The following is a 13,505-nucleotide window of genomic DNA, read 5'->3' on the forward strand; positions in this document are numbered from 1 at the left end:
GACTGCGAGCGCGTTCAACTGCGCCGCTGCACGGCACGCAGTGAAGAAGCAGACAAGTGAAACGCGTGTCCTTTGTTATGTCTTTCCCCGCCGCGCGAGACCGAAAGAAGAGCCAGAGAACCCGCTAAGCCGGCGAGCGTGGAGTTCTCCCGCAGGAGAGAACTCAGCAGCAGCTGGACACGGATTTTAAGAGACGCGGAGAGAAAAGAAAAGGAAATGACGAAAGCAGCGGCAGACGCGGAGAGCGGCAGTGCGTTTTCGCAGAAACTGCCAAAGAAGCGCAAGGTGTCGTGAAACACGAAGCGTGCTCCAATCCCGAGGCTGCGGTGACCATTCAAGGCACAGTAAAGACAGCAAAAACGACGGAGAGTGGAAGAGAGGCAGCAACTCCTTCATTCAGCCAAGCATTAACTCTCAGTGAGAATTTCTGCTCAGCGGCCGGAGGAGAACATGACAGCGCCAGACACACGCCGCAGCAAGGGCAGGCAACGAGGAGGCAACGATCTCCAGCTGACGTCCTTCGCAAGGAAAAGGGAACCGTGCATGGCGACGTGAACCGTGCAGTGGCAAACAGGATCGTGGAGAAAAGGAGAAGAGGAAGGGAGGCAGAAGGGGGAGGAGGAGAAAACAAGCGGGAAACGGCGAAGGAAACTGCAGACAAGCGTCGCGGGCTGCGAGCGACCCCTACACCGCGGAGGCGAAGGCACAGAGGAGGAGGATGAATCAGAAGACGACGAAGAGATGAGCTCAGGCATATCCGCGGTAAAGAAATTCGTTGGGAAAGTCAGACATGGAGTGAAAAAAATTCAGGACCGAAGAGTAAAGAAGCACGCGGACCTGCTAGATCTGACTGCAACGGCGCGGAAAGTTTCTTGCTTGGGCTTCGATGCTAGTCAGGACCATGGCCTAAAGGGACAGTGAGTCTCGTTTGTAGAAGGGGTGGAAAAGGGAAATTTTTCGCAGAAAACAGGTGCAGAGACACTAAGGCGAAGAGAGGAACCTTTCTGGCAGTCATTGACGCTCCGTGAGCAGCGGCGCGCGTCCAGCGTGCTAGTCGTCGCTCGATGTCTTTTCGTTCTCTCTGGCGTCACTGCAGCGGGGGTACCATTTCGCAGCCGCTTTCACTTGGTTTTTTCCAATCAGCATTTGTTGAGGAGCGAGCTTGGTTCAGCATATCCACACTGGATGAGTACGGATGGATGTATTTTCATTCGTCGGTAACACCGAAGCGAGCGCGAGACGTGCGCGTTATAACGTCTAGGGACGGCGTTTGCGTTCTGCGGCCATGCGAATCCCACTTTCGATCGCACCCTGTGTCCGTTACTCGACCGCTCCTGTGGGCTAGTTGATGCCAGGATCAATTATAGCCATCTGTGCAAGTACGTTGAGACTATCAGTCGTATATTTTAGACGCTAACTTCCCGGCTAAACATCCCTTCGTTTTGAAACACACTTCCCTTCTCGCCGTTAGCATGATCTCAAAGTACCAGAAACCAAGGGATCTATATAGTATAACGGGACATTAGACCGAACCTGCGATAGATAAATATATCTTCGATTATTGTATATTAGCGGCTAAATGTCAATCAAACATGCGAATTCCAGGTTTTCCATGAATCTATTTGGAAGAAGAGACTTGATAGTGCTACCGTAAGTACATAATATAAAGTCCCAGCAACAGCGGTTAAACTATTGAAGAGTCGAGTATTATCCATGCATACCGGGCCTAAAAAGCGTTCATCCAGGTCACAGGTGCCAGGCCAACAAGAATCCGATCCGTGTATTCCGTATAGACTAACATCAAGGAGGCGACTACCAAAGTAAATGTCATGAGATCCGTACAGCTTGTTTACAAATGTTGGTTCTTCAAATATACTCTGAACACCACTATATTTAATGCACTCAACATGATGGTCATGAAAAACACAAGAGAATTTGGATCCGGTAAACAAAGATCGTCAAGCTCTAAACCAGTAGTCCAACTTGTAGTATATACTCCCTGAAAACAGTTAGTTTATATAAACCTAGGGATCCCATTTTAGCAAGTGTAACACGGAGTCTAGCTTCAGTTGTTATCTGATTGGTTTTGCATGCCATGAATACGTAAGGAAAAGGAAAGGTTAACTGCTATTTAAACACAACAGTTATCGTAGCTGTAGATGAATGCTAAATCCAGAGTATCTCTCCTAAGACACTGCGTAACATATGAATGTTCCCTCCGCCGTCCGTTGACTGTGTTTACCACGGGGGATTAGAACAGAATACCAAGTTCTTTGCCTGGAGGTTTGTCACGTTCCGTACAGTTGTAGGAGAAGGTATGTTAGGGTGTTAGACTAGCGTTGGAGCACATTGTTTCATTCGATAGTCCACGCTCACTCTTACCATACATAGCACTTTTATGATCCCAGGCTGGTTTAATAAATCAGTTCAGCCGGGAAGTTAGCGTCTAAAATATATAACTGATAGTCTCATCTTAGATGCACGGATGGGCATAATTAATCCTTGTACGGTTTGTGCCTACTTGACTCCTCAGTTTAAGTTAAGGAGTCCTTTGTTTACAGCTTGTACCGTTACTTTCAGGAGCGTCTACTGGAATTAATACAGGGTTGAACTGTTGTGTAAAGATCATTGTGTTATGGTTCTATCGCAAACCACTGAGATTACAAAGTTATGGTTTTGGGCTCGTGAGTGTCTCTCAATAACTAGCTGAGTGCTTGTACGATACTTATATCAATGCAGTACCAATTACGGCTCTGCGGCTCTCCCCCCATTCGCTTTCATGAAAACTCTCTTCAAGATACCGCGTCGTGCCGCTCGTCCGGTGCTCGCCCGCGCCTCCTGCGTTTTCTCTCTCAATGCTGCAATCTCGGTTGTCCTCCTCTCCCAGCCTTCCTCTTGAGACCTTTCCGCGCTCTTGCCGGCGTTTCCTGAGCCCGGCCTTTCTGCGGCGGCTGGAACGACGAGGGACTGGTGAACGATGAAAGCTACTCTTTGTTAGAGTTCGACGCCGACGGCGACACACCCTTCTCGCACGAAGACGAAGACGACGACAGCGCCTCTGACGACTTCTTCAAAAGCGAACTTCAATCGCGTCAGGATAGGTCGGTGCTGTCGGCTGGATAGGAAGCTGCCAAGCCGCAGAAGAAGCCCTCGAAGGAGCGCGCGGAGCGGTGGCGACGCCCCGCGAAGAATGAAGCGAAGAGAAAGGCCTTGCGCTCAGCCAGCGGCGAAGACAAGGCTGAGCCGCAAAGGCAATAAGAGAAAGGCGGTCTTGGGCGAGGACAAGAAGAAGAAGCGCAGAAAAGGAGAGCGTAAGAAGACGGCACGCGAGGTGTCACCGTCGTCCATTGACGAGAGCGGCGTGTCGGGCGATCTCATGGCACCGCCAGTGCCAAAGAAGGATCGCAAAAAGGAGGACAAGAAGAGAAAATTCCGAGGCAAGAAGATGCGCTCGACAGGCGTCGCCTCCCCCGTTCCAACGCGCAGGGTCCGCAAGCGGAGAGAGCGACGACGTGGCGTCATTGGGCCACAGAGACTCTGACGAGGAGGCTGTTAGTGCCGTTGCCGCGGACAAATGGCGCACGACTGAAACTGAGTGAGGCCTTCGCTGAAGGAACTGGCGAGCAGAGAAATGCGCGGACCAACCATCACCGACCTGTGAAGAAGGGCAAGGAGGGGAAGACGAAGCGATCCAAGGGTACGTCCGAGGAGGACGAGCGCCTGACTCGGATGCAGACGCTGCGTCTAGCGGAGAGGAGGAAGGGTATGCGGATTGAAGTGACTCTTCTTCGGCACGGCCTCAGGGGTCTGAGCGACAAGGTGACAGACGACTCCTGCGCGAACGAGAGCGGCCTCTCGCTGCGCGGCAGCCTGGGTCGCTCGCAGTTCTTCCGCAGGGGGGAGGAGGCTCCACCGAGTCGAAGGAGAAGAGAAATCGACGAGAAGGCCTGGAACGGCGAGGTGGAAGCCTGAGAAAGAGAGCGCTTCGGGGCCGCGACGCCAGCATTCTGCAAGGTTCCACGTGGCGTGGCTCGAAGCTCAATGTTGTGAATTCCATCTGCCTCGACAAGCAAGGACTAGTTCAGGGGGCCCCATCGACGGGGGCGGGGAGGGGGGAGGGCTGAAGAGGCGGAGGACGAACGTGTGGAGGCTCGTTTGCTCGTTGTAGTTCCCCCTGGAGACATGATTTGCCATGCTTCCTCACGGCGTAGGTGCGCCGCTCATGTGTTGCAGGCGTGCCCGTTGGGTCGGCGAAGGTTTCCTCCTTGCTCTGATGACGTTCTTACAAGTCTCGAAACCATGTTTGTGCACAGCTTTGGTTGTCGTCTGCATAGATGCGGCGCTGTTGCGGTTTCTGCCGGAGCGTGGCGACCGTGTGACTTCTCCCACGCCACAGAAAGAGGCCGATCTGGATGCGAAAATTGGGAACCTCTGGGCGCGGAGGCGCGCAAATCCGGCGCCTGGATGGGGCGGCGTATCTACGCAGTGTTTTCGGTGACCTCCGAGAGGTGCGCGAGTCTGCGCGGTGTTCCTTCTTACAGATCTCTCTGTCGTCCAGCCTCGCTATTTTGTGGCGGGCTGCTTTCTTTTAAAGGTGGACAGCGCATAGAATACTGTTCCTGCATGCCCAGCCCATGAAGCGGAAAGCACTCTCGCGCTCGCGTTGCAATTGCGCTGGTGAACGTCTTTCTCTGCAAGTTGAGAACATATCTGCTCGTCTTGCCCTCTGTTTCGACGTATGTAGGCAAAAGGTGCTGTGCTGAATTTGTGTGGAACTACTTCCTCCATGTTTTTCTTCGTTCGGGTCCCTAGAGCGCAGCGCTCTGCGGTCGCAGCGACGTCCCAGCTCGCGAGCCTTGCTTGCTCGTCTCCAGCAGCGGCCTCTCAGGAGGTGTGTTCACCCATTCTCTTTCGTGTGCCGCTGCCAGCCGACACGAGTCCCATATAGGGCGGGGCTTCTGGGGGACACACACACACGCACACGCGGCGAAATCGCGAAACCTCCTGAAGCCTACGCAGACGCACAGAGGCATCTACAGTCTTTGATCGTCGATGAGCGGTTTGTTGCAGAGTGCACCGAAAGTGTCACACGGCGGTTGGGGTCATCGGAGTCCCACGACCCGCAGACTGCGGCAGCGATTCAGACTCTGTCTGCGCAGAATGTGCACGCGGTGTCTGCAAAGCCCGCTCTCAATAGAATGCTCAGGACACACACACTGCGAGACACACGTTTTTAGTCGCTTTCAGAGTCTGCGAAGGGGGTCGCCTGGAGACGCTGAAGCGTCAAGCGGCCGCGGGGCCACACAGTCTGCCCAGAATCTGCCGTCTGAGCGGCGGCGGCTGTCCCGCGAACGTAAGACTGTCCGCCAGTCAGAAGCCCCTCTCAGCACGACGCAGAGAGCGAGCTCTCCCCTTCTGCCAACTTTCAGTCACGTCTGGGGCGCTGGACCGCGTTCCGACCCGTCTGCGGGATTCTGAGTGAGCGGGCGCGGTCGCTCCGAGGGCTCGCAGGCACAGATATCTGAAAGTCTGCACGCAGACGCGTGTGCAGCAGAGTAGTAGAGAGCCGTCGCCTGTCTGCCGCGTGCGTCGCTGATGCGCAGAGAAGCCACGGGAGTAAGACGTTTTTCGCGCGAGTCTGCGCCGGCGCATTCCGCGCGACGGACGCGGTTTTAACAAGCTGAGGAATAAAGGTCTGATTCGGGAAGCGAGAGGCACAGGTAGGCACGCGATGTCACGTGGACTGCTGGAGATAACAAAAGTTTTTGGCTACGAGAGGTAGGCAAGGGCAGGAGGAGGACGGGAAACGGATGGGTTGTAAAATGTCACGACGCACGGGCTCTACCGGAGAAAAACACGAGACTCGCTACAAAGGCGTCCCTCCAACATCCGCACACAAACCGGGTCACACGAGACAGAAAAGAGTTGGAACAGTTTTCACGCGTCCCACAAGGGTCTCTGCCAAGATAGGTGTCAAGAAAATAGGAACGATTTCTGGTTTTCTTTCGAGAACAAAAATATTTCCACTTGAGATCCCCACGCAACAGTCCCGAACCCGCCGCCGATTCTCCGCCAACAAAACTGTGTGAGAAGCAAGCATCCACCGGCAAGCGAGAGAAAGACACGGGACCATCGTGGACTCACTCTCGCCCGGCCTTTCTCTTTCTCCGCTTCCAGTGCTCCGCTCGTTGCCTCTTCATGCCTGTACATCCTCCCTTCCTTTACTCTGAGGGAGACGCCACGCCGTAACTCCGAAGCAGGCCTCAACCTGCGCGCCCCTTCTCCCCAGAAAAGCTCGCTGTCTGCGGACACAGCTGGGCTCCGGGGATATCGGTTTCCACCCGATGAACTCTCGCGTCCTTATCCGTCTTTCTTCTTTGGAAAGATTGATGGAAGAAGCCACGCCCAGAACGTCGGGGAGTCGAGAACGGTCTGCACATGCGTTTTCACTTCACGACTCCCACGACGACTGCCTTCCCCACTTGTTTCGCACAAGACGCCTCCACTATATGTACAGTTGATTCGCCATTCATGCACACTGAGACATATAAAAAGGGGTCGGTCGCAGACGCCGCAGCGGCGGAGACAAGACGAGCTTCGGGTCGGGGCGGCAGACAGGCCACCTCCGACACGACGGAGGCTCGGGCGAGCGAATCACGGTGCGTGGCGACCCCGGGGTGAGCTGGGCTGCCCTGCCCAAGGCTCATAAAAGGGCACTGCAGAAATGGCGCTCAAGAAAAGACGCGCAGACAAAGTGATAAAAAGGAGAACGCTGCGTTACAAAAGAATGATCCGCCCGACAACCATGAGCGGCTGCCACGGTGGAGGGCGTGGGAGGGGCGGTCGCTCATCGAGGCGCAGCCCCATAATGGGAGAGACCTCGCCTGTGTGGTCTTCTCAGGGCGCCTTCGGCCCCCCGATCGGCCTCTCCGCCAGGGGGCTTGCCTCGAGTCCCCGCATGCGTCACCCCCGCCTCAAGCCTCAGCAGCAGCAGACCGAGCAGTGGCTTCCTTCGCGTCTGATAGACCCTCACACTCGGATCCGTGGGCTTTCTGCGGCCCTGCGGACCTGGCGGACGCGCCCTGCCTGCCTTTCCTCGCGGGCCTGTCCCTCTGTTGCCTGCTCGCGGGTCTCTCGCGAGTGCCTGTCTTGACGGCGCGCTTCTTCGTCTTCTCTTTCCACCTCTGCACAGCCTTCAGGTAGCGAGCCCGCTCCTTCTCCGCCGTCTGCTCCCAGCGCTTCTTCTGCTCAGGCTTCATCGTACCCCACTCGCGCGCGATCTCCCGCGTGAGCGCTGCGCTCAAACTCATCAGGCTCCTGGAGCCACCCTTCGTGGCTGCCGCGCCCGTCGCCCTCGCCCTGTCGTCTCCTGCCCGACTCGACACACCTCCAGCCGAAGACGGGACCGAAGACGAGGCAGCCCGCGGCCGTGAACTGCCTTCTGCCGAAGCAGCCCCGCCGGAGCTCTTCGCGTCGTCCTCGGCCTCCCCTGTCCGTCTCCGTTTGCGAGCCGACTTCGCACCCGACGAAGGCGCCGGCGGCTCGCTCGGCGCGGCAGAGGCGTCGCCCGCGGACGCCCTGGACGTGGGGCCTGCAGACTGTCGGCGTTTCCGCTCCCCCCCGACGGCGGGCGCGTCTGCGCCTCTCCCAGCTTGAAAGTCAGTGCGTTGATTCTTTTGCTCAGCTGCAAACGCTTGAGGTCTCGCCGCGTCGCTTTCCTCGGCTTCCCCTGAGCAGAGGCCGCGGGCCTTCATCAGCTCTCTGCGGCGTGAAATCGAGAAGAGGAGGTAGGCTGAGCACGGGCGCTTGACTGGGCATCTGCGCTTCTCCGCCTCCTTCTTCTGTCTCTTCTTCCGCTCGGCTTCTTCCTTCACGCGCTTCTTCCGCTCCGCTTCCTCCTGCTGACGCAGCCGAAGCTCCTCCCGGTGAGGAATGTGGACGAACTCTGGGTTCTTGTAGCGCCGCCGCAGCTGCTCCAGCTTCCTCTGCTTGAAGGCGTCTGGGCAGTTCTCCGCCTGCACCACAGACACACCGAGACCGGCTGCACGCGCGCCTCATGCCACGTGTGCAGCCCTGCCCAAGCGACGCATGCGAGAAAACAAACGCTCAATCCACAGATATGCCTACATATGTGTATGTATGTATATATAGCCGTACGCATATATTTACATATAGATGAACGTTTTCCTTCGTATTCGGCATCTATATGCGAGACCCGCTGCTCTCTATCAATCGCCTCGCTTGCGCAGAGGCGCGCGCCAGTGGATCGGAGCGTGTCTCAGCTTGTGTAGAATGGAGTGAAAACGCGGCTCGACTCCGTTCAAGCCCTGAACCCTAGACAAGTCGCAGGAAATGCGAGATCCACGGACTTGCTCTTCAAAGTTGTCGACCCAGTACGTCTTGTGGTAGGGCACAAAGATCTCTTGCCCGTTTTTGATATCTGCGGTCGCTCGGAGGAATACCCGCGTCCGGCCTAGCTCTTCGTCGAACCTGGAAACCAGCAGCTCTCATCACCCGATAAATGCACGCACACGCACAGACGCTGCCCCCTCCGTTTGCCACCGACCCTCTCGTCCCGCGCGCAGAAGCAAATACATGTATTTTAAGCATATATATATATATATATATATATATTTATAAGCATGCATATATATATGTGTATATGCATGCGGCGACGCCCACGAGTAGGGGGCCACTGCAGGTTCAATAGTCCGAAGACCTCTTCTTCTGTGGCGGAGGATGCCTGCGCGCACGCGGGTGAAGTATATGTAGCGGGATGGAAGGGAAAGAGCCACCTTGTACGGAGGAGAGAATGTCTTCGGGAGAAGCACCGCTCACCAGTGATAAAACTGCGCATTGTTGCCCGGACCGCCGAGGAATTCGCTGCCGTCGTTGGCGAAGCTGCCTCCGCCCATCCCGTATGCCGGCTCTTTCGCCCCGTCGATGTACAGAAAGCCTTTCTGCAGAGAAGCAGAGGACAGAGATGGGGAGGAGATGCAGTCAGAGGAAACGGCAAGGAAGTCCGCGGCAAGAGAGGACAAAGCCAAAGAAAGCAGAACAACCCGAATAAAGTCGCAGCACAGCGCACCGATGTGCAGAGGCGCCGCGATTTGGGGTAAGCCGTGGCGCGTGGCGACACAGAGGGCGCGAGCGCCGTTCACAGCAACGCCACGACCGAGTTGTCTGCGGCTCCCACTCTGCGCGGAGAGTTTCGCACGCCCAGGCGAACTCACGCGCAGACAGGCGGGGGGCGTCGAACGGAGAGGCTGCGCGTCAACCCCAAAACTGTGGAGCGGGCACGCGCGAGCATATGTGGATGGGATGGTCCGACACACTCCATGTGCACACATGCAGAGCAGCAGACCTCTCCGGCCTCTCAGCAGACGCGTTCGTCGACTAAAACGCATCGCGCTCCTCCTCCGTCCTGCTGGGTTACAGCGAGCCGGTGCCCACCTGGACGGCGACGATGTGGGAGGCGGTCCGCTGCTTCCTGTAGCTCTCGGCGAGGTCGCGGTCGACTAGCCACCCAACGAACTCGGTGATGATCTGCCCCTTGTGCAGCCCCTCAGGGCGCTCGCAGAAGAGCCCCAGTCCTGCAGAGGGCATCCACACAGCGATGCACGTGGCGATCTGCTGCGCATTCCCGGCTGCTCCCCGCTGACCCTTGTGAGCGCGCGGCGCCCGACGGGCCCTTCGGGAGTCTGGCCTGCCGCGCGAGGCGGCGAAGGGGAGACTCTGCGGCCGCCCTCCGCCGGGCTCTTCTCGATGACTGCGCGCGCGGGCGGCTCGGAGTCTCTCTGCGCAGGCGCCGCGGGAAGGCCCTCACCTGCTTTGCGCCCGAGCGTGCTTTTCTGCGTGAAGACGCCGTCAAACAGGTAGCAGAGGTCGTTCAAAAAGAGCCGGTGCTTCTTCGTCTCCACGCGGATCTCGCCAGCCGCCTTCCGCAGGTCGACGCGCTTCCAGTCGCTACTTAAGTACTGGCGAGGCAGCCACAGGACAGACACCGAACGAGCAACGGGCGTGAGACGGGCGTGAGACGGGCGTGAGCCGCGCAGGCCTGCGCGTCGCGCCGGCAGTTCAGTTTAGGGAGGGCTTCGCGGCACGAAGAGGTCGCGCGTCGCGCCCTCCCTACGCACGCATTAACGGAATGAGAATCGGCGCATGTGTCTGAAGATCGAGAGCCACAGACGCCTGCGAAAGACGCGCGCGAGGAGCTCGGAAGGGGGCGCGAGACGTTCGCGTGCGCACTGGTCGAGGCCACACATTCAGGTGATGCGAGTTGCGCCTAGCGTGTCCGGGGACTCACCTTGTTTTTCTTGATCGGGGGCCACGAGGGGGCCCTGTTGATGTCTACCCAACTGCGCACGAACTCCCTCTTGAATTTAGCGCGCATCTTCGCGTCGAGGCGCCCTTTGGCTTGTGTCCTGGCTTCTTCTGGAGTCGCTCGCTCCGCAGCACCCGCCGCTGAAGGCGAGCTGCTCGCGCGTTTCTCGGACTGCGGCGCCGCCGTGGCGTCCGCCTCGTCGCGCGGGCCTTCGGCCGCCCTTTCGGTCTCCCCTGCGGCTCCCTTCGGTCCGGTCACGGAAGCCTCTGCGTCCTCTGGTGGGCGCGCTGTCTCCTCGCGTCCCTCCTCTGTGTGCAGGCCCTCGCAGGCGGCGGCTAGTGCCGCGCCACTAGCCGCCGCGTCTGCCTCCGGTCGCCGCCGGCTCTTGCTGGACTCTCTGCTCTCGGCTGATTTCTTAGACAGCGACTGGGCGCGCGTGCTCGCTTCCTCCGTCTGGCTCTCGTCGCCCTCACGCTTCTTCTCGCCCTCCCCCCGTGTCGAGCCCGCGACGGGCTCTCGATCGCCCTGCATGCTGGCGCGTCCCTCTCCGTCCTGCGGGTGCGCGGGCGAGAAAGCCCGCTCGCCTGAATCCTCGCGGAGTTTCGCGTCGTCAGCGGAGCCGGCCGCGGAGCCCTCTGCCTCATTATCGCGCGCGGGGTTGTCGCCAGGCACGGTCCCGCCTGGAGAGACGCGCTGGAGGTCGACGGCCGCAGAAACATCTGAAGAGAGGCCGACGGGGCTCGCCGGGGGGACTGGCGCAGCCGAGGAGGAGGGCGCCGCAGTCGCCGCGGCTCCTCCGCCCTGCGACGCGACGCACGAAGAAGGCGAGAAGGGCGCGGTAGGCTCGGGCTGCCGTGGGCAGGGACGGGGCGAGGGGGGCGAGGGGGGCGAGGGTTTGGGCTCTGGAGACAGTTGTCGCGCCGCTGGGCTTGCCGCTGCCGTTTCGTCCGCGGCCGGGGAATCGTGCGAGAAGGGAGCCACGTCTTTGTTGAGGCGGAGAGCTGAGCCAGGAGTCGCCGTTGGATTTTCGAGGCCTTCCTCAGAGGCGTCGACGAAGTCGGCAGAAAGTTCTGAATCTGCCGGCGAGGGCTGGAAAAGGGAAGTGCATGTGCGGCTCATATTCTCGGGAGTCTGCTCGGTAGTCAGGTCGCTGTCGATTTCGCCAGCGTCGACTTTTGTGGCGCCTTTGAGCACGGCCTCCTCCTCCTCCAGAGGCAGGAGCGCACACTCCTCCTGCAGTGAGGCATGCATCCACGGTTTCGCGTTGGCGGCCGCGTGCGCCGTAGTCATGTCTTCAGACATTGAACCGGACGCACGAGAACAGAGAGAGCTAGAATTCGCCGCGATTCCGACGACGTCTGCAGAGACGCTTGCAGAGTTTGCGAACGCAGAGCTCCGTCTTCTTGTTCGCCCTTGTCTGGCGGGTGGAAACCGCCTCCTCCCCCGAAGGCCACCGCTGTCCTGAAAACCGACGCTGCGCTTCGATGTCCGCTCCGCCTCTTCTCGGTGCAAAGTGCGAGGGACGAAAAAGCGTTTATTGGCGCACAACCTGGACAGCACGCGGGAAAACAAAACGACTCTTCCTACGGTGTGGGGGGGCCGTGCGCTTTTGGAGGATGGCACAAAAAGGCTCGTAAAAGAGGCCAACAGACCACGGCCGCGCAAACAGGAGGGGGGGCACAGACGAGATCAACAAGACCTATCTGCGTCAGCGACCGCTCGGGAGATGGACGGAGAGGGAGTGCAGACGCTCAAAAGTGCCGCGGAGAGGCCCTCGATAAAAGCGTTCGAGTTTTTGCGGGCTAGCTCAACGGAAGAAAGCAAATGAAACGGAGAACGCGAAGAGTTTTGGCGGGAAACTCGCACAGATATTCCTGCCCAGCGGTTGCCACCGAGGCGGCGGGCGCGCGCCCTGAAATCACTGCGTAAGAAACTGCAGGGAGGAGGAGGAGGAGGGGGAGACGTGCCCAACAGAATTCAAGGCGCACAGAGCGAGAGACAAGAACCTGTTTTCTCCTTCCTGCGAGCTCTGCAGCTCCGTGCTGTGCTCTGCGGAAACTCTCGCCGCAATGTGCAAATCACCTTCCCTCTTCGAACCATTTATCGAAACCGCCTGAGGAGGACGACGGCACCTGCGTCGTCGCACTGCCGAAAACCACGTGGAGGAGCGTGGCGTCAGTAGAAAGCACGTACGCTTTCAAACTGGTGCTCGCCACGAGTTTTCGTTTGCATGTATACAATATCGAGAGGGTGCTACCTTGACACAGCCGTCTCAGACGTCTCCAAGCCCTATTAGTTCCCAGCCAGGACCGAGCCGACAGTCGGGCGGAGGCACGGTCTCGTGGTCGCGTCTTGTTTTCGAGAAAGTATCGGAACCAGTATTCGAAAGAAGCGCTCACCAACTTACTGCCTGCCGATGCGCGCGACCCGCGCGCACTACTTAGGGGAGGCGTTCGTCTCCGAGGTGTGCATAAGCCAGCGGGCGACAGAAGTCGAATGTCGCTGCTCGATCGCTTTCGTTTTTGTCAAGAAAGACGCTGTGGAAGCAGCAGTCTGAGCGCTCCTGGGGAGTCCCTGGATTCTACTCTGGAGTCTACCTACCGGTTCACCATGGCGCAGCGGTCAGCTCGTTGAAACACGTTCAGCTAAATCGTAATCTTCGGTCGAACCTGACCAAAGCAGCGAGATGCTGGTCACGGTCAGCTTAAGAGTGATCCAGAGCTAGCAGTGCAGAGGCACGTCTTCTTTTATCCGTCTCAGACACACGAGAGTGGTGTCAAATAGATGTGCGTAAGGCAAAAACCTTCGAGTTCAGCAGCGTGAGAGCACGTGTCACCAGCTACCCTTCGTTCGAGATTTAGTGCGCTCAGCGTGGAGTTCTTCATGATCACTACTGAGCCGCGGAGCGCAAGATAACGGAATTCGTGTACAGCGGCAAATATTCGCTACAGGGCGCCTCAAAAGGAAGGCTGGGCGCCACACTCAAAACATGGCAATATTTGGTGTTTGAGAGGCAGTCGGCGCTGCGGTATCGTTAGCAACGAATCCGCGGTGAGCAGGCAAGCCTTTGCGATGCGGCATCAACCCTTTCTTGCTGCAGCTCTACCTGGCGTGTGACGGCTGCAACTTGTTGACTCCTGGCAGGAGTGTGTGGTTCCCTTATCTGTAGACCAGCGCAGGC

General features: G+C 58.2%; 2 protein-coding genes across 2 annotated transcripts; one reads left to right on the forward strand and one right to left on the reverse strand.

Moving 5' to 3' along the window:
* Positions 1-3,190: 3,190 nt before the first annotated feature.
* Positions 3,191-3,541, forward strand: BESB_031190 (uncharacterized protein; the record flags this gene model as incomplete). Its single annotated transcript, XM_029361787.1, has 1 exon — positions 3,191-3,541. One exon carries the CDS (start codon positions 3,191-3,193, stop codon positions 3,539-3,541), a length of 351 nt encoding a protein of 116 aa, XP_029215254.1.
* Positions 3,542-6,974: 3,433 nt separating this feature from the next.
* Positions 6,975-11,626, reverse strand: BESB_031200 (SET domain containing lysine methyltransferase KMTox; the record flags this gene model as incomplete). Its single annotated transcript, XM_029361788.1, has 6 exons — positions 6,975-8,015; positions 8,370-8,490; positions 8,839-8,960; positions 9,454-9,593; positions 9,827-9,977; positions 10,307-11,626. 6 exons carry the CDS (start codon positions 11,624-11,626, stop codon positions 6,975-6,977), a joined length of 2,895 nt encoding a protein of 964 aa, XP_029215255.1.
* Positions 11,627-13,505: the final 1,879 nt, after the last annotated feature.

This window comes from Besnoitia besnoiti, chromosome XIII (assembly GCF_002563875.1).
Source record: "Besnoitia besnoiti strain Bb-Ger1 chromosome XIII, whole genome shotgun sequence".
Lineage (NCBI taxonomy): Eukaryota > Apicomplexa > Conoidasida > Eucoccidiorida > Sarcocystidae > Besnoitia > Besnoitia besnoiti.